We start from the raw sequence: 19777 nt of genomic DNA on the forward strand, positions 1-19777 counted from the left end.
ATTCTTCGCCTGCAGGGCGGCCAATGCATAGCTTCGTCAGTGCGGGTCGCAGTACCACGCTTGGTCCAGAGCGCAAGGCGACGAGCAGTGGCAAGAAGCACGCCGGCGGCAACGTGTCTTCCGTATATCCGCTAGCCCCGGGTATTCGGAGTGATTAGCTTGCTCCTCGCACGCCAGTCAAAACATGGAGGCTGGACGTGAGGGGCGCGCGCGCCGTCAACTCCAAAGCCCCACGTCACTGGGATGGACGTCATGCTCGTGCACCACCAAGCACGCCTGGGCCTCCTGGTATGCCGACGGGTGCAGGAGTGCACATGATTGTGAAACAAACAGATCGAGAGCCATCGGAGTCGGATACACTCGAGGCCGTCAGATGATCGACCGAAAATCGTAATGGGTGGCGGTCCGTCTTTTCCTCTTCCCCAAGGGGATTTGCTGGATCGCCCGGTTCCACGTGGGTGCCAAAGTGCCAGACCGTCATGGAGCGCTCAAGTCTTCCCCGCTCTTTCTTCATCATCGCCGAGACCCAATTCAAATAGTGAAGCTGGCTCTGGCAGATTTGACCCCACAGCTGAGGTGGGAGCACAGGCGCATTTCCTTGTGGGGGAACCAATAAAGTGCATATGGAGGGTTCAACCAGAGGCCAGTCCTGCGAATACCCCAACCGCTGCGTTTCGAAGGCTGACAAACCACGCGAGGAAGGGGCTCGCAATTAGTTCGGAGTCGCTGTCGGGTGCAGCGTTACTGGAGCCAAGGGGATTTGGGCTCAGTTGGTACAGGAAGGCGAGCAAGTGAAGGCTGGCAGGTTGGAGACAATGGGGATATATGGGTTGTGGTGGGGAGAGGAAGCGGAAGCGGGAAGGGAAGAAGGCACGGCGTTGAGAAAAGCGATGGTGGGAGCTAGCCCAAAACGGGACACAGAGCTCAGGAACGGAAGGTGCGAGAAGACGCAAAGGCGGTTCGACGCTTCTCGAGTATCTGATCTCGCCCTGCTTTCGCTTGCTGCCGGAAACAGGACGGCCTTTGCTCAGTGTATCGCACGCTCACGCCCTACGCATGCGCCGCATCGCTCTCGGGCAAAGCAAAGTATCGAATTCATTCTCCCCTAAATCTTCTTCCCGTTCAGACATCACGGTGCCTCTGTACACCCTCCCCATCATCTTCCCCCTTTTCCATCCAATCAGCGCAGCATGCTCTCCGCCCCACCCACCACCTCCTATTCTCGCTCCATCTAATTGCTTCTACGCCCTGTAACGCGCACTGTTCTCTCACCCGAATCATACCCCGTGGCCTTGCTGTTGCAAATACTGAGCATCTCCCTCTCCGAACCACACGGATGAACCGTACCGACGTCTTATCAAACACAAGGCATGTCTCTCTCTCTCTCTCTCGCGGGACTTGGAAGAGCCGTCCGAATCAGTGTGCATTTCAATATCTGAGGGGAGTTCCTATCCGTTTCCATTTTGAAACAAACCAGCTATCCCCTGCCCCTCCTCGCACCGGTGCCGGCAACTGTGTAAGGAGATGTACGTATCAACCCTTTTCGAAATCAAACCCGCATTTAGACACCATCTTTCCACTATGAAAACCGAACCGAGATACACGGTACTCCAAAAGAGAGAGACCATGAATGAGAAAGAAGAGATGAAGGATTAAGCCGTTATGAACATGCTCGTCCGTATATCACTCCGAAAGACCAGCCGTGTTTATCATGCCCGCTGAACCCAAAGGACGGCAAAAAAAGAGAGAAAAAAAAGGAAAGGGAAACTGGCTGGAAGAAGGTGGGTAGAAGATCAAGTGTAGCTCCTCATCGCATCCTCATACCCACTGCCGCCCTTGAGATCGCGCTCGAAGCTCTCGGCGACGGCCAGCACGCGCTTGATGTGCTCCATGCTAAGCTTCTCACCCATGTTGACGGCGAGCGCCTGCGCCGTGCGCACCGCGTTCTTAATCTGCCGCCCGTTGAGGTCGTTGCGTGCCAGCGTGTTGTAGTCCTCGTCGCGGAACTCGGCCATGTCCGCAGTCTCCATCTCGCGCACCCGCCGCAGGAACATGCGCCAGATCTGCCGCTTGGCGTGGTGGCCCAGCTCCTCGTACCGCAACCCCATGTGGATGCGGCTCTGGAATGCGTCGTCGAACGTCTCGACCCGGTTGGTCGTCAGGAAGAGGATTCCCTGGAAGTACTCGAGCAGCCGCAGGAAGATGGACACGAGCGCGTTGCGATGGATGTCGTGCACCTGCCGCCTTTCGAGGAACACGTCGGCCTCGTCCAGCAGCAGGATGGCACCCCAGCTGTGGGCGATATCCATGATCTTCTGCAGCTCCTGCTCCAGCCGCCAGCTATCCGTCCCGAGCTCGCCCGCACTGACGGCATAGAGGGGGCATTTAAGGTAGTCCGCGATGCCTTCAGCAGTGAGCGTCTTTCCGACCCCGGGGGGACCGTGCAACACAAAGACTAAGCCCTTGCCCTTGCCTTGGACGACGTCGTCGATGGTTTGTGCCGCGTGGAACTTGTGGCTCGATACAAGTGCTTTGACGATGGACTTCTGGTCTTGCCGGAGCACGAGGGAATCGAAAGCACCTTCGTTCCACTCGATATCTCGGACCCCGGACAGTGAAAACTCCATCCAGCGCTTCTCGGAGAAAGCGAATCCCAACACCACAGGAGAAGCAATCAGAAGCTCTTCCTCGGTGAACTCATGCTTCGTCTTGCCTTCGTCATTGCCCTCTTTGGCACTCTCTCCATCTTCTGACAATTTTTCCAGCTTCTCGGTCTGAATCTCATTGCCCTCGTCGTCGATAGGGACTTGAATCACATGTGCTTCTTTCTTTTCGTCATACACAATCTTGAATCTGTACCTCTGTCGCTCCTCCCTCTCCTCGCCAAAGTTTTGAGGACCCTCCAGCTCGTCGTCAGACTCGTCATCGCTACACCCGCAGCTGGCGAAGTCGTACAACCCATCCTGGTCTTTGGGCTTGATCACAGAGATGGGGTAGTTGGGGTTGATGCGGCGGAATATTGCAGGATCGATCATGACCCGCCCGTTGATGTTGTGCTTCAGCACCATCTTCTTCCTCTTCTCGAATGCCAAGCCCTTGTGGAACCGGTAGTTCATTCCAGTCATGGTGACGAAGCGCTTGCCGCGCTCAAGAAGTTGCTTCCTGATGCCGTCCGGATCCTTGTGGTATCGGAGCGGGTATGTGGCCAAACTTGTGATCTTTCGAGGGCCCTTGAAGGCATCGACGTTGATCTCAATCTCGCCTAACCCAAAAGTCTTGCCGTCATACTCAAGATAACGCCCTTCGATGGAATACCAGTCTCCGCGGATGAAGGAAGATTCTTTGGTGGCATAGTCGACCTTGAAGCATCGCGGATCCTCGACCGATCCGTATGTCGTGGTGTAGGCAATAGTGTTGGGCTTAAAAAGTGCCCACAGGAGATCGAAAGTGATGTTGCCCGCCTCCAGCATGGGGTAGAGTGTCTTCTTAGTCTCGTCGTAGTCCTCATCCAGATAGCCGATCATGACCTTGCAGTGGGCAGCCATCAACTTTAGCCTCCGCCTGGTCTTCTTCTTCTTCTGCTTCCTCGCCCGTGACTTCAGCGTCTTTTTCGCATAGCGACGAAGCTCTTCGAGGTAGAGGAATAGCATGTTGGGATCGACGCAAGGCTGCTCCTCCACAAGCGAGACGCCCTTCACATCCTTCATGACCTCTTGCAACGCTTCCTTCAAGAGCTTGGACTTGATGTCAACCACCGTATTCCTGTACTTATTCTCCCAATCGAACCTCCTGCGCACGTTGAAGATGGTGGAATTGAACTCGTCCACGGGGTCTTCAGCGCTTTCTGTGAGTTTGTAGTTGTGGATTTTGCTGTCCCACAACTCGTCCACGCGTTTGAATTCCAGTGTGCTGGCGCGCTTGCCCGACGAAGAGGACTTCTTCCCCTTCTTCTTAGTGTCCCTTTTCTCCTTTTTCAATTCCTTCAACGCCTTGAGGTCGCCAGCGAGCCTTTGCAAGCGCAATTCCGAAAGCTCAAGCGGATCCGGGGGAGCCAACGCTCTCCTACGCTGCTGTTGCTGCTGCTGCTCTTGCTTCAGCAGCAGCAACTGGTTCCGCTGCTGGGTCGACAATTTCACTAGATGGCCCGACAGCGACCCATCCTCGGAAACTTCATCCGCCGTCGCCGTCGCGTCCGACTCGTCCAGCTCCTTGGCGGCGGCGCGACGAGCCTTCTCGGCCTGGTGGCGCCGACGCGAGCGCTTCGTCTTCTCCTTTTCCCTCTCCGACTCCGAGTCCGACTCCGAGTCGGAGCTCGAGTCGCTCGAGCTGCTCTCCGACTCGGACTCGGAAGACTCACTCTCCGAAGACGACGAGTCGTACTTCTTCGACTTCCTCCCGTGCTTCTTGGCGCCCTTCCGCTTCGCCTTCGCCTTCGCCTTCGCCTTCCGCGCCCTCGCCTCCTTCTTCCCGGCCTTTTTCCTCGCCTTGAGCTGCTGCTGCTCATCCTCGCTGCTGCTGTCATCCGCCGCCGACGACGCCGTCGACCCGGTATCCCCCGAGTCGTCATCCTCACTGTCCGCCGTCTCGGACTCGTCATCATCATCATCATCACTGCTGAGGTACTTCTTCTTGCCGTGATGCTTGCCCCGCTTCTTCTTCGCCCCATGGCGCTTGTGGTGGTGGCAGCGCGCCGTCGCCGCCGCCGCCCCGCCGGCCTTCTTCTTCGTCGTCGACGACGACTTCTTGCCCTTCTTGCCCTTGGCGGCGGACATGGCCGACTTCTTGTTGACGCCGCCGTCCTGGGCGTTTGAATTGGACTCCGCGGCGCCTCCGCCGGCATTCAGCTCGGCGGTGGCGGAAGGAGGTGACGACGACGACGGCGTTGCCGGCTCGGCCGAGGCATCGACCTTCACGACGACATTCTCGTCGGCGGGTTTGTCCCGCGCATTGTCCATAGTGGAGGGTGGTAGGTAGTTGGTACAGTCCGGCAGGTAAGAGCGGTATTTCCGTGCCCTGAGCGGTGTGGCTTGACCGGGCGGGCGGGTCGGGAGACTGCCGCTTGTGGATGTGCGGGGAGTGAACGGGAGGCGGGAGAAAGTTGAATTGATGGGTGGGTTGGGGGAGCAACGACGATGGCGAGAAATAGGATTAGGTGAGGCAGGGCAGGAGACAAGAGCGGAAGGGAGGGCGGAAAAGCGGAAGGAGGGGCGGCGATGTTGCTTTTTCAGGAGCGGTCGGCACGGCGATGAACGAGGCTCACAGGCTTATTACGTGGACAGGAAATTGGACCAGCGGAACGACGATGGGCAGGTGGTTTGCTGAAGTCATCAGACCAGGCGCGTGCAGGGTGGGCTGCAGCAGGGCTGGCGGTAGTGGCTGCTGACGGTAGGGGCGAGAAGGAAAACAAAGCAACGGTGAGAAGAGAAGGATAGTGCAAGCAGCCCCCGCTGCTGAGAAAGAGGGATGGTGTAACTGGGAATGCCGGAGCTTGGCTTGCTGCGCTGGCTCCTGTAGTGCCTCGGGGTTTGGTGGCTACTGCATGAGCTTTGCGTGCCACATGCGACCCGGGCGCCGCCATGTTAAATACCCTTCGTTTTCGAGTGCGCGAGCGCGAGGCTGAACAAGGCTGCTGCCTCGTCCCGACCGCTGCCTCTGCCGGCGTGGCCAATGGCCGTGCATTGCGCGTCACCAACGCGCTTACCGGGCGTGCAGCCTTGTCCGGCTAATCCAGTCATCCCACCCAGCGACATGTGCGCCCTCGACCCTCTCAGCCTCCCAGTCTCGCGTCGATAATTGCCACTCCACGGCTGCCTACCGTCTCGCCGAGATATCACATCCGCTTGTCCACTTGCCCACTTGCCGTCGTTCCTCTGGCCCGTTGCTTCGCCTCCACTCAGCGCTTGCTAGAGGTGCATATGCAAGTGCTGCAGCTAGGCATCGCCAGCGAGATGTTGGAGCTGCATCTCCGAAAAGCCCGGCTTCATTTTGAGCCCGTGGGCCTGTCATGCTACCCAGTCGACACATCGATGCAGCCTTCCACAAGCACTGACTTCGAAGCAGCCTCGCTTTCCATGCATCGCTTGCTGGACATAACCAGGGTGCTCCTTTCCGTTGCTCAAGCGCTTACCCAATAAAGCAAGCGAGCGCGCGTAGAGAAAAAGAAAATGGACAAACGGGAGGCTTGCATTACCATCTACTGCATTCCATATGTTCCCAAAACTTCCGACCTGCATCTCAATGCCGCTGCTGCGCCTCCCCGTGCCGTTCCTCCCCCCTTTCCCCGAGTTCTCCCCCTTTCATATGACAGGGATCACCATCCACCGCCCCTCACGAGCTTGTTTGGGAGTCCTTCTTGGACTTCATGTGGCCCAGCCCGTGTGGATGAGCCGTCTTCATCTCTTCTTCCGGCACCCCTCCTGGCAATGAGCCCGTCGAAACGTGCTCTTTCCCTTGGACAACTCCCGCCGTCGGCTCTGTAGATGGGCTGGCCGCCTGGTCTTGCGCCGCTATGCCGTTACTTGCGAGCTCTGGGTTAGAGATGGTCGGGATAGCCTGCTGCTGCTGCTGAGATCTGACAGGTGACGCGTCTTCAGAGCTGCTGCTCGTAGCCTGAATGATTTCCTCGCCGTCACGCCCATGCGCCTTTAAGCCCATGGCCTCGCCGATCGTGTCTTCCGTAGTCACCAGACCCGCGCTGTCCTGCGTCTTTACGCTGCTTGCTTTTGACAGATTGGGGCTGCCGCCGGGAGGCGTCTCGGTCCGCAGGCCAAGCTCCTTTGCCGCAGTTCCGGTATGCGCTGACGGCTGTCCGCCTTTCCAATCGGCGGGCTTGGACTGGGGCACCTCCTCGCCCACTTTTGGCTCCGTAATCACCACCCCTGGATGGCCCGTTTCTGAGTCGGGGATGGCTCTCCAGACGACCGCTATCTTGTCGAATGCTCTGGTGCCTTTCCGGCTGCTGCCCTTGATGCCGTCCATCTTGTCCCATTCAAGCTCGAATGTGCCAGAAGCATCAGCCTTTCCGTTCTGCTCCGGGCCGTTGCCTTCGAAATACGTGTTGAACCAAACATGCGCAACTGACGTGACCATGGTGTAACCGTACAAGGCACTGTTGCGGCGCTCGAAATCGATGTTGATGTCGCTGGTCGGGAGTACCACTGGCTTGGACGGTTTGAATATGATGTCACCGTGTTCAGACGGACTGTCGCTTTCGCTCTCCTGCTCGTCCGAACCTTGCGGCAACTCCTTGTTGGCCTTGCGATCCACCGGTGTAGACGAGCCCGATGTCTGGTCCTCCTTGGCCGCCTTCTCCAGCTTCCGCTGCGCAAGGATCTCGTTGACTACATCGGCGAGGCCGCCCGTGTCCTTGACGGACCCTTTGATAATCTGTCGCTCCGCCCGGCTGAAGGTGTGAAACGTCTTGATCACTTTGCCCTCGTCGACGAAGCCATCAACGCTGACCTTGACGCCATTTCGGACGCCCCAGGCGTGGACCTCGAGGATCTCGATCTGGCGCTCGACGTACACCTTACCGCTCTTCGTCCACCGATCGACGTAGCTCACCCACCGCAACTGGCTCGGGATCGACACGCCAGGGCCGAAGCTCGGCCGCATCCTCCTCTCAGTGAAGCGCTTCAGCGCGTCCTCGGCCTTCCAGCCCTCCTCGGCGATCAGGTACGAGCAGCTGACGGTGCCGGAGCGGCCCTTGCCGGCCTTGCAGTGCACGACGGCGACGTTGTCCTTGTGCGCCTGCAGCCAGTTGCGCATGCTCGCGACGATGCGCGGCACCAGCGCGAACGGCGGCGGGTGGTGGTCGGGCCACGGGTAGTGCCAGATGCGTCCGTATACCTCCTCGTCCGGGTAGCCCGTCCCCTCGGCCCGGAACTCCCAGATGGCCCACCGGTCGCGGTGGTGCTTGTCCAGGAACTTCACCAGCTGGTCGAGCGGGTTGCGGTACGCCCGCTGCGGATAGGTCCCGCTCGGCCCCGACGTCGCGATGATCGAGTCCGTCACGTAGCACAGGTCGAGCCCGGCTTCCGGGTGCCGCGCGCGCGGACCCGCGACGATTTGGCGGAGAAGGGAGGCCTGTTCATCGTGCGAAAGCTTGTGTTAACCTCGGGGTTCATGGATACGGGGCGTTGGCAGAGAAGGCTGAGCTACGCACCATGACGCGGTCAGGTGCGAGATGGGATTCTCAAATTTGACGGTGGAGGGATGACGGTCATGCCACGCAGCGTTGTTGGGTTGATGTCAGAAGGCGTGCGGGCGGCGGGCTCATGGCTCGTGTGAGGACAGAGAGCTGGGTGAATGGGTGTTGTCTTTGGAGCTCAGTGGGCAAGATCAATCATGGCCTGCCCTGGCACCCTGGCACCTGCCCGCGCGCCGTTCGGCTGCCTTTAGCGCGATTTACGTCATGACCAGCGGTCCCCCGGGCCAACACCACATCAAGCCATGCCAAGAAGTCAGATCTTGTGCTTGTCACTTGTCGCCGCAGTCACCCTGCAGAATCAAGTCGTCACAGGGCTCAGTTCGCCTTCATTGGTGCCTCCCTGCATCCGTGTCTCAAATCCCCTATCGCGTGAGCTCCGTGTCCTGCTCTGACGCCTTGCCCCAATTGGCGTCCAACCACTCTCTCACAAACCTGACGTTCTGAGGGTCCACTCCGCACTCTTTCATCTCTTCCACAACCTCCCACGCACGTGCGTCTTGCGCCCGCGCGCACCGCCGCGCCATTGCGAGGAATGTGCCGGCCCGAGGTACCCATCCGCGGCTTCGCATCTCCTCGTAGTATCGGAACGCATCGTCGTACTTGTCTTGCTCCATCAGACAGATGAGCAAGAGGCGGTCATACGTCAGCGCATCCGGTTCCACCTTTCTCTCCACCATCTCCGCCGCCAGGAACATGGCGAGGTCCTTGCGCTTAGGGCATCCTCGAAACAGGATGTTGAAAGTTGCCGTTGACGGGCCATCCTCGCATACTGTGTGCAGAGCCTTGTATATGTCGATCGCTGTATCCAAGTCGTCGCGGCTGACTGCTGCTTCGATCAACGCGTTGACTGCTGCGAGAGGAGCCTTGTAGCCCTCGTCCTTTAGCTTCAGCAGCTGTTCGAACAGTTGCAGTGGGCGTTCGGCATGCGCGCACGTCCACCGAACAAGCTTCCTTGTTGAGTAGTCATCCGGCGGCGTCCCACTGGCCTGCATGATGCATAGTACCGAAAGGGCCGTCCGCATGTCGTCAACTTGGATGTATGTGTCCACGAGCATTTCATAGTGCTGCTGTGTAAACACCTCTTTCCGCTGGCTCAACACACGGAAAACATCTGTTGCCAGGTCGCCGTCCCCGACTCGCGCTGCAACACCAAGAATATTGAAACAGGTGCCGGATGGAGGGTTGAGATAACCTGGGCCAACTTGACGTCTCCAGATGTAGTCTATTGCCGCAAACTAGCAATCTGTCAATTGGAAGGATGGGCATCGGCGTAGATGTGCAAACTCACATTGTACGTGTTGCTAGCAGCATCAAGTAAGCTGGACCACAGTGTCTTCGAAATTCCGTGCTCGCCAGACTCGACTCTTTGCTGCACAATCCGGAGTGCTTCATCGACCTCTTCAACGTCACATAGCATGTAGATTGCCATGTCGTATAGCCAGCTCTCAATGCGGATGCCTTCAGAAACCATATTATCCATGCTCCTCAGCGCCATCTCAAACTGACCCCCCCGAAGAAGACCCACAACCACGTCGTGGCGGCCGGCGGCCGAAATGTTGAGCCATCTCTGGCGCATGTACTCGGTAATGGCGTCTGTAAGAAGGTAGTCCGGATGAGCGGCGAGGACCTTTGTCAGGGTCAGTCCCGCAGCAAGCATGATCCATACACAAGTGCACGCACCTTGAGCATGTTGTGACATATTTCAGCTGTCGGCTCTAGTCCTTCCTCTCCCAGTTCCCTCAGCAGCGCAGAAGCTCTCGCCGCGGAACCGTTTTCCGCCGATACGTTTGACAGGATGGCTGCAGCGTAAAGAGCCACGTTCGGCGTTTCTCCCCTCTTCGTTAGGAGGTAAAAAATCAGGCGGTCGGCCGCCTCCACGTTTCCATCCGCTGCACATCGACGCAGGCGGGTGTAGAGTTGCGCCGTCTCGATGTTATCAAGTTCATCATCCGAAGCCGAAACCAGTCTCTCTTCATATGCGCGTTTCTTCCTCATTCCTAGGAAGGGCTGGGCTCCGGGCGAAACCAATCGCAGTGGTGGCCCTGCGGTGCTCGAATGTCGGGCACATTGCGCCGGCGAGGGAGCGCTTTTCGAGTAGAGAACGCTTGGGCGGCGAGTCGGCTTGTTCAGGAGGGCACGTCGGAAGCCAAGGGAGAGGCGCGCATATGTGGGACAGAGCGAATGCCACAGCCGGTCAACAATGAATGGTGGCGTGGTCATTGGGAGGGATGTTGGTGTTGTTGTTGTCGAGGCGAAGTCTAGCGTTTGCGGAACATGGCGCGGAAGCTCTCCGCCCGCAACATTTGGCTGCCTGTGACAAGCATTCGATCGACAGGTACAATCCCAATCCACCGCGGCTCTTTCTCACTGACGCCTGGCGTATTTTTAGGGACGGGTCAACTTGGCAAGGCGAGCAATTCGGCGACAATGCGCGCATGATCTGGTATATTGCAAAACTTCGTGACGACATTAACGACTCAACATGTGCGCCGAAACGTCTTTAATTTTTCCGCCATGCTTCGGCTCCAGTCCTTTCTTGGTGCTAGCCAACCTTCAAACCCGTAGAAACGGTTTCTGCGCATGTGCGCGTCCACCACGTTTCTTCCACGACGATTCAGATCTCTCCGACGCCAGCCCTTTCCACCAGAAGGGCCCCTGTGGTATACACGAACACCCAGCCCGAGATGTCTCGCAAGCTGCATGCGCCCTAGCGTTCGACATTCCAAAGCCAATTCGGGGATATGTTCCTCCCACTGCAATTGCCCAGAGCTCATGCGCCACGGCCGCGGCCACGGCCACCACGACCTCCGCGGCCCATTCCCCGGCCTCTATCGCCACGTCCGCCGTGGTCTCCACGTTGGTGACCACCGCCACGGCCGCCACGGTTGGCCTGGTCACGCTGTTGTTGCTCCTTCACCAAGTCGATAATCTCGTCGGGCACGCGCAGGTACTTGATCTGGACCCAGGTTAGCGGTGGTCGGCAGAGGAAGCGGGCGCAGAGCAGCGTACGTTGTTGCCACGGATGTAGACTTCGGGTAGCCTCCAGAAGCGGTCTCCATCGGGGCTCGTTTGCACAACCTCCTTCAAGGTCAAGTTCATCCAGTTGTCGCAATTGACCAGATGGCCGTTCAGCGTCTCGCCGTTCTTGAGCTCAACGAGCATGGGATGGCCCTGGGCGGCATTGAGAAGGCCTAAAGGCAGCTTGAAGACGCAGAGTCAGCACCTGCATGTCCGCGTCATTCAATAGCAAGCTCGGCGGTGGCAGCTGCGGGGGTTGGCTCACCATTGCGGAGGGTGGGCTGGCGGGGTGCGGAGGGGCGTTTCAGGAGCGGTTCGAAGTGCGCGGCGGCAGCTGGGACAGCGGGGTGCAGGGAGACGGTTCGCAGATTAGCGCGCGCGCTGGGGTGCGTTGGATGGCGGTGGTGGTGAATGGCTATACGCAAGGGCACAAGCAGCGCGCCCGCGTCACAGCTCGAGGCTTGGCGGGCGACGACCTGCTGCTAGGAGCGCTGCGGGCCGACGAAGGCTCCGGTGGCCGGTGCTACTAGTACTACCTACTAGTGTGGCAGTAGCGGCAGCGAGCATCTGCCGGGGCTGCCGGCACGGGCGAGGAATGGATGTCACTGTCAGCATCGACAAGGTTCTCACGTGCGCTGGGGGCCAGGGCGCGCTCTCGGGCGTGCTCTCGGGGGCGCGCGCACCCACTCAGCGGCGATCCCCTGGCAGCAGGCTCTCCTGCGCGGGCTCGCGGCGCAGCTCCGACCTGCGGGCTGCAGCACGGCGGCGCAGGTCGCGCGACGCCGGAACAAGAGTGTCGAGCGCAACACGCGTGGCTCGGGCTCGAGCAGGCGCGACCGGGCGCATCGTGTGGCCGGCAGCGCCAGTGTACAGTGGCCCGAGCGCGAAGGGCCTCTTGCAACAGCGCCTCGCCCCCCGAGGCTGACGCGGCATCTGGCGTTAAAAGTCACAGCCCTACCCCGTGCAATCCTGCTGCCTGTTGCTCGACTGTCCGCTCCTCAGCTCCACTACTCCGGCCTGTCGCTGTGCTACTGTTCGTGTGTTGGTTCCAGTTGACGTTTTGCTACACCTTCCCCGTGCCGGCTACCACTCGACTCTGCGCGGGGACAGCCTCCCTCCGCCATGCGCGCTTCGTTCAGGCACGCCCTCGCCCTGCTGCCGGCCCTCGCCGCAGCCGCCGCCCTCCCGCCGCCCGCCCACCGCGCCCTCGCCCGCTCCCAGGCCCCGGATGACGTGAAGCCCGTGGTGCTCGAGCTCGGTATGCCCTCGTGTTGCCCTCACCTCCACCATGTCGCTTGCTGATGATCGCCAGACGCTCAGAACGCGCAGGCAACCTTCAGCGTACCCTGCCAAGGCTGTCTTGGCGTCGCCGATGACGAATCTCTCGTATGCTGCGCTGTCTTAAACCACGCCGTCGCCCATGCTGACTCTGTGCCTCAGGTTTTCGACTTCCAAGTCTTCCCCTCTGCCCAGCCGTGCGGCGAGGCAAACATCACCCTGAACGGCCACCAGCTGAACCAGGAGTGGAATGGCATCCGCGCCCAAGGCAACGGCACCATCTCGAGTTCCAACAAGGCCACTGCCGACCATGAGCCCGACCACGACCTCGACCTGTCCTGGGAGACCGCCTGTCTGTTCGAGTCTCTTTCCGAATCCGACGCCAGCGAGTACGGAGACGATGTTGCTCAACTCTTGACCGTCAACATCCAGAAGGTCGACGACAAGGGCGTCCGCTCCCCTGCCGGTTTCTCCGTCTCCTTCAAACAGACTGCTCGCAAGGTCGAGCTCCTCAGGCTTGCCACTAACCCCGTCTCTCTCCCGGACGCCCTTGGCGGCCAGGACTGGCGCGACCCGCCCGCCGACCTCCGCCTCGTCTCTGTCGACTTCGCAGACCTGCCCGAGGGTTTCTTCCGCCAGAGCGCTTCCATCGAGGACGAGATTGAGACGCTGCGTCAGCTCGAGGCCGAGGAGAAGCAGATACAGGAGCGTATCCGCCTGCAGAAGGCAGTCATCCAACAGCACATGAGAGACCATGCACACTCGCTAAAGGACGAGTTGAAGACCTGCAACAATCTTTCCTGCGTCTTCGGCGCCTTCCTCCACAAGGCTCACGGTGCTGTACGCATCATCTACATCCACCTGAGTCCAGGTCCGCACTACCCCCACGACGACGATATGGACCGCCCGCCTTTCCCCTACCACGGCCATCCCGAACAGGCTTTCGCCGACATTGACGGGCCGCCTCACCACCCCGGACCCCACGCCATGAAATTCGACCATCACCAGCCTGGACCGCCCCCGCCGCCTCCTTTTGATGGACCGGGAGGCTATGGACCACCCCCTCCTCCTCCGCCGCCTCCCCCTCCTTTCGGTGGTCCAGGAGGCTATGGGCCGCCTCCGCCGCCTCCGCCGCCTTTTGGTGGCCCGCACGGCCACGGTGGTCCCCCGCCGCCCCCGCCGCCCCCGCCGCCTGGTTTCGATGGTCCAGGCGGCCGCGGACCACCCCCTCCCCCTCCGCCCCCGCCCCATGGGCATCATCACCATCATGGCGGACCTCGCCCTGTCCACGGCGTTCTGATGGCTTTCGCCTCTTTGACTGGACTGGCCTGCGTTTTCGGCTTCATCCGTCGCAACTGTTGCACCCTGCGTCAGCGCACCGAACGTCGTGCCACTCGCGAGGAGCGTCGCACTGCCAGACAATACCGTCGCCTTGCTCGCCGCCACGCCTGGAAGCAATGGTGGAACGGAAGCGACGACGACTGGGACCGTAGGGCCGATTACGAAGAAAAGAGGGCCCTGATTCTGGACCAGGAGGACAGACTCGAGGAGGCCATGCAGGAAGAAATCAAACACCTGCGGACTGCTCATGAGCTTGCCCACGACATTGTCCAGGCTGAGCAAGGAAGGGCTTCTCCGGCTTCCCCCGGACCGTCGACTTGTCCTTGTGTCAATGCTCATGCCCACAACCACGTGCACACTCACCCTCAGATGCACGCCTACCCGGGACCTCCCATGGAGCCGCTCCCCCAACCCCATCACGTGGCTCACGGAATGTACACTCCGCCCCCGCCGCACAACATGTCTCGTACGAGTAGCCTTCCTTCGTACAAATCTGATCTAGGTAGCGTGGACACGGATGACGCTCCTCCGGCGTATGAAGAAGACGCTGATGGCAGCGACATTGTTGTCGATGGTTTCCGCGAGTACACCCCTTCCGTCACTACCGTCTTCACTCCTGAGAGCAGCATTCCGGACGTCTCTCCGCGCCCCAGCTTCGACACTATGAGGGAGCCTGTGGAGCCCATGGAGTCTGACATTGTCGAGTCTGCCGGTCTGGACCGCGACAGGAAGAACTAAGCCCCTTATTGCATCAACCCAATGTGGCGCCAAGGCTAGAGGCGCTCAGGGGCTGTTTCATCTGACATGGGCCGTTTCTTGAATATTCTTAACTTCATTCCCATTCACGTTTCAAGACGGGGAGGCACACTAGCATCATGGCGAAAAGAGAGGAGACGACCAAGAGCCGGACATGAGCCGCATCAGAAGCGACTGTGCAGATCACGAAACCAATTGACGACTTGATTTCATGCACAAAATAGTCTACTTTTCATTTTTACTCTTCACTCGCAAGCATGCGCATGATCGGCATAGGTAAGTACGTTTGTATGTTTTGGAGATGGATTTAAACGTTACGGGATTTTCACGGAGTTCCATGAGTTTGGGTATGGCGTTATTCGGAGTGGACTTTAGTAGGCCGCGTAAGCCTCGTTTCAAAGAGCAACAATTCCACAAAAAGCTCCTCAGCCACAGACCACGCGCAAATGCAAGCGCGACCGATGGCACGGCTATGGCTTTTGCTCTCCAGTCATTTGTCGTAATCTTGCAGTAGCAGCGAGTAGCAAATGGCACGTCCAGTAAGATACAGACCATGGCACCTACACACACGTCTCGGCACGTGAGGTGACCAGTTAATAATATCATGAGAGAACATTACATGTGCACCATGAACGCATCTGTCTAGCGGCCAGTTTATTATCAGGCACAACTGCTTTCCCTTCCTACGCCTAGCTTGTGCTCTCCCTGCTCTTGACTTCCCAGTACACCAACGCCTGGCCGTCCTCCAAGCCCCAATCGCGATCTCTCTCTCTCCGAAACGGGGAAACAAGCTCAACGACCAACGATCCCTTCCAGAACAAGGAGACACAAGCAGCTGCTGCGCCCCGCCGCCCATCATCATTCCCAAAATCCCGGGACCGCACCTAACCCGCAATCGGCCAACCCAGGAATCCCCAGCCTCTCGCGATAATTAATGCAAACTCCCCCCTCTCCCCCCTTTGCAAGCGCATGCGGCTTCGTCGGAAGAGAGAGAAAGAGAGAGAGAGAGAGGAGGAGAGATGAGAAAGTACACCTAGAGGAGCTAAGCCTCCCCCATCCTTCCCGCCACGTACGTACGTGGCATGGCTTGAGGGCTTTTGACGTGGCCGTGACCGCGTCATGAGCAGAGCGCAGACCTTCTAGAACTCGTGCCCTGCCTGCCGGCCGGCGGACAGGAAGCTGAAAGTAGATGGCTTTTTTTTGTTTCGCAAGCAATTCCCCGGCTGGGTTTAACGTTTTTTATCATCCCCGATGGCGCTTATACCTTGGGCATTGGCGGCATAGGCCGCCTCGGAGCGGTATAGTTGACACCCTCGGGGTTTTTGATTGACGCTTACCTCCGAGGCTGAGAGGGAGGGAGAGAGAGGGAAATATTGACAGTCGTCACGTTTGCCGATTATTGGCAAAAGCTTGCAGGGGTGGGGGGTCGATGGAGCTAGCCAGCAACGACAGCCCTAGTCGAGGAACTTTCAAGGTTCTTGGTCGATCTTCGCGAATGGTTGGTTGATGTAGCGGCGGGGGGGTTTTTTTTATTCGACGACATGACACAGCGCGAGTATTGGTCTAGAGAGAGGACGTGGAGCAAAAGTATCAGGCTTTGTTTTATGTGTGAACGCGCAATCCAGCTCCCTTGCCTGAAACTGTTTCCTTGGATATCCGCCACCAGAGCGCCGCACATACACGCACGCTCTCCCGGTTCAACTTTCCTTTCCGTGAAGCCATGCACAGCCTCCTCCAACCCCTCCTCTCTCTCTCTTTCCCCCTCCCCACACAGACCCCATTCCTCGAAGAGGATGCAGCAAGCATACGTAGTAGAAGCCCCACCATCAGACTCGAGTGGCCTCACATCCAACTCCCCCCACCCAATCAAGACCCCAAATCCGTGGTGACCGGGGCACCATAGTACCCATTCATCTCAAGCTTCAACAACAGCCTATCGATCGTGTTCTCTTCCTCTACCACCACGTCACGCCCATCACCACCGAGGAGAAGGCCAACACCAGCACCGCGGCCGGCGGCAGCAGCCCTTCTCGATCCACGCTTCCCCGTCAACCCGCGACAGACGGTCATGAAGACGTTGACCTTGCTCCTAAACAGCATGTGCATCTCCCTCACCTCGCGCGCCTCCTCGGCGGAAACGGCGACGGCCGTAAGCTGTTGGCCGCCGCCGCCCTGTCTGCCGCCGGCCGGGCCCGAAGCCGCGGCACCAGCAGCACCGCCACTGCTGTACGCGCCGCCATTGCTGCTGCTGCTGCCGCTCGCGCGCTTCGCAAACGCGAGGATCGTCTCGAAGATCTCCTCCAACAGGCGCATGACCTGCTGCTGACGACGCCTCAGCAGGAGCGCGAACATGACGCGATCGAGGCACTCCTCGTGGGCCGCGCGCACGCTTTCCAGCCCTTCCACCACCAGCCTGCCGAAGGACGAGTCGCCGTCAGTCCCACCGACCTCGTCATCGCCGTCACCACACTCATCCTCTGTGCGCATCCGCCGCTCGAGCCCGTCCAGGCCCGCCTCGAACGCCTGCCACGTCTCGCCGATGCCCGAGTCGAAGAAGTAGGCCGACACGGCGCTGACGAAGTGGTGCGCCTCGTTGCGGAAGCACCTGCTCTCCCACACGCCGGCGACGCCGCCCTCGCGCGGGAGCTGGTGGTTGACGACGAAGAGCATGCGCACGATGCGGAGCAGGAGCCGGAAGCAGCTGTCGTACTTGTCCAGCGCCGACGCGGTCATGACGAGGTTCAGCGGCGGCGGCGGCGTGTATTGCAGTCGCAGGAAGTCGAGCGCGTACAGCGAGTTCGGGTCCATGCACTTCTCGATCTCGTCGTTGGAGAGGACGCGGATCGAGAAGCTGAGGTTGCCCGGGAGATCGGGAGTCTCTCTGAGACGCTTTTCCTGCTTCTTGTAGGAAGCGTGGTTCTTCGCAGAGCGGTATAGCCTTGATGAGTGATAGCTTTCGCTCAGGATGCCCATGAGCGCGAGTCGCAGCTCAGAGCTGGCCGGTGGCCATGTTGACCGTGACCCCAGCTTTATTCCCATGGGAGCTCCGGTTCGCACGGTTCCTCGTCTTCTCTCTGCAGTCTCAAGTTCCGGACTGAGTAATGCCGAAGTCAGCCGGTACATGAACATACCATCACCTAGGAGCTGATACTGCCGCTGCAAAGAAAGATGGAGACGTAAGTTGTGTGATCGAAAGAACAGCCTAAGTGTTGTTGCGTTGACTAGACGAGCTTGTGCACGAAACAATGGAGTCAGAGAAAGAGTTGGAGTCAGCGCTATCGGCGGAGCGAACGTATAGACGCCTTTATCCGGGTGGCTCTGTGGGGATATGGATGAAAGAACTAGCGAATGCAGAGTAGTTGCTGACGCACTCTCCTCATGAGCAGGGTCCTGGTCGAAAACGTCAATCGTGTCGAGGATTTCGCGCTCATAATTTGCTGGCTCCATGACTGGCCTGGTGTCCGTACCATCATCCGAAGACCTCCTAGCGAACTGCTCATGGTCTGTTGAAGTAGGCTTGTATTTTCTAATAGCTTCGGCCAAACTCCTCTCGTAATTCTTGGCTTTGGCGGCAATGCTCTCCATATCTTCCCAACCGAACTTCCAGTCGAGAGGCGGGGCGTGTAGGCCAACCTTGTGAGGAGCGCACAAAGGATGGCTTGGATGATGGACTTCGAGGAAGCGTAAGCTCTTCCCAGTCTCGAATAGAGTCCGGCCGTCCTCGTCGGGGATGAATGTTGGCATATTCTCAGATCTGTAAAAATGCTCCGGTGGTGGACGAGGCTCATTTTGATCCTCCGATGTCTCTTCTACGCCAACAAATGTGTGCTTAACGTCTCCTTTGGTGAAACCGGTTTTGAAGCCGCGGCGAAGCCCAGCCCATTCAGCAGCAAATTCGAGCCAAGGATTGCTGACGCTCTTGAGGATGTCCAGAAAGACGGACCTCAACCAAGTATCGTCTTGTTCCATGTCGTGAACGTGCGTGTACAACAAGGTGATCAAATCCTCGTTCGTGGATAGCGGTTTCACCTCGTCGGTAACGGCTTGGACCTTCAGTAGTATTTGGTGAGACCGACGAAACAGCTGCTCAAGCTGCAACAAGCTCGATACGGCATTCCTCTGACTGCCGAGGTGGTTCTCCATTGTAGACAGGATGGTTTCGATTGCAGTGGCCAGAGCCACCTTGGACGGAAACGTATTTTGAGCTCCACGGGTTCGATCGGCGAATTCGCGAAGGCTTTTGAAAGCAGAGCCACCGCGCAGGAAGTCGCGGATCAGGTTCTGGGCAGAAACCAGTGAGAAGCCAGACATTCTCTGGTCGTGAATGGCCTGGGCGAAGGCATGCTGCGTTTGCTCGTACCTGAACAGCACCGAAGAACGGCCAAGACCGAGATTGAAGAGCGAACCCAGAAGTATGTCCGACCTAACGATCCTGCCTGCTTCCTTGGAGGGGTCGGCCTCTTGCATCCTGAGCAGCGCGGCGTCGAAAGCCTCTGGGCCAGCCTCAGCGATGTAGGCATGCATGGGCTCTTGAAAGTCAGGCTTCTCAAACGCCTCCCAAGTGTGGAACCTCACATCGTCCCTGGCGGGCGCCAGAGCGGCGGCATCTTCCCAAATCTGGTCGTCGGGAGCTTCGGGTTGAGGCAGGTGTTGAGCAGGAGCGGCGGATTCGGTGGACTCCTGGACCGAGTCGAGGTCGTCGAGAGGGCCATACTGGAAGGTATCGAGATCGGGAAGGCGCAGGTCGTGCTCGAGGCTCTTTGTGGGGGCGTAGGGGTTGTCGATTTTTATGGCGTTGACTTTGGCGCGTCAGGTCAGTCGCAAAGGCGTCGGGCTGGTTGGACTCACCGTCGAGCTCCAGCTCAGGAAAGAGGGTCGCGTCTGGTTGCAGGTCGGGCAGGGTGAAGCGCGAAGGGCGCCAGAGACGGCGGACAGAGAAGGCATCGGTATGCTCTTCGATATTTATGTCCATGATGCCATGGTTGCGATGGCGGCGTGCTGGGGGACGCGTCGCTTGTCCGGATCATCGCGCGCAGGCCGCGCTTGGGCCGCGCGCCGGGTAGGACGGGCGCGGTCCATCTCGTGAAGTCTCGTCCATCGCAGACAGGTCTCGGAAAATGCTCGTGTCTTTCTCTTGCAAGGTTGTCTGGGCTTGTTCCGTCGACTGGCTGTTCC

General features: G+C 58.9%; 6 protein-coding genes across 6 annotated transcripts; 1 reads left to right on the forward strand and 5 right to left on the reverse strand.

Moving 5' to 3' along the window:
* Positions 1–1793: 1793 nt before the first annotated feature.
* On the reverse strand, positions 1794–4955 carry BKCO1_2300082 (aaa family atpase; the record flags this gene model as incomplete). Its single annotated transcript, XM_020273035.1, has 1 exon — positions 1794–4955. One exon carries the CDS (start codon positions 4953–4955, stop codon positions 1794–1796), a length of 3162 nt encoding a protein of 1053 aa, XP_020130668.1.
* Positions 4956–6327: 1372 nt separating this feature from the next.
* On the reverse strand, positions 6328–8167 carry BKCO1_2300083 (phosphatases ii; the record flags this gene model as incomplete). Its single annotated transcript, XM_020273036.1, has 2 exons — positions 6328–8085; positions 8165–8167. The coding sequence occupies 2 exons, from the start codon at positions 8165–8167 to the stop codon at positions 6328–6330; spliced, it is 1761 nt and encodes a 586-aa protein (XP_020130669.1).
* Positions 8168–8571: 404 nt separating this feature from the next.
* On the reverse strand, positions 8572–10429 carry BKCO1_2300084 (pentatricopeptide repeat protein; the record flags this gene model as incomplete). Its single annotated transcript, XM_020273037.1, has 3 exons — positions 8572–9444; positions 9498–9836; positions 9890–10429. 3 exons carry the CDS (start codon positions 10427–10429, stop codon positions 8572–8574), a joined length of 1752 nt encoding a protein of 583 aa, XP_020130662.1.
* A 550-nt stretch (positions 10430–10979) lies between these two features.
* On the reverse strand, positions 10980–11371 carry BKCO1_2300085 (small nuclear ribonucleoprotein; the record flags this gene model as incomplete). Its single annotated transcript, XM_020273038.1, has 2 exons — positions 10980–11165; positions 11219–11371. 2 exons carry the CDS (start codon positions 11369–11371, stop codon positions 10980–10982), a joined length of 339 nt encoding a protein of 112 aa, XP_020130663.1.
* A 978-nt stretch (positions 11372–12349) lies between these two features.
* On the forward strand, positions 12350–14584 carry BKCO1_2300086 (splicing factor 1; the record flags this gene model as incomplete). The annotated part of the gene is made up of 3 exons (XM_020273039.1): positions 12350–12485; positions 12540–12613; positions 12668–14584. The coding sequence occupies 3 exons, from the start codon at positions 12350–12352 to the stop codon at positions 14582–14584; spliced, it is 2127 nt and encodes a 708-aa protein (XP_020130664.1).
* Positions 14585–16468: 1884 nt separating this feature from the next.
* Positions 16469–19574, reverse strand: BKCO1_2300087 (gamma-tubulin complex component gcp6; the record flags this gene model as incomplete). The annotated part of the gene is made up of 2 exons (XM_020273040.1): positions 16469–19401; positions 19451–19574. The coding sequence occupies 2 exons, from the start codon at positions 19572–19574 to the stop codon at positions 16469–16471; spliced, it is 3057 nt and encodes a 1018-aa protein (XP_020130665.1).
* Positions 19575–19777: the final 203 nt, after the last annotated feature.

Source organism: Diplodia corticola (assembly GCF_001883845.1).
Source record: "Diplodia corticola strain CBS 112549 chromosome Unknown scaffold23, whole genome shotgun sequence".
NCBI classification, from domain to species: Eukaryota; Fungi; Ascomycota; class Dothideomycetes; order Botryosphaeriales; family Botryosphaeriaceae; genus Diplodia; species Diplodia corticola.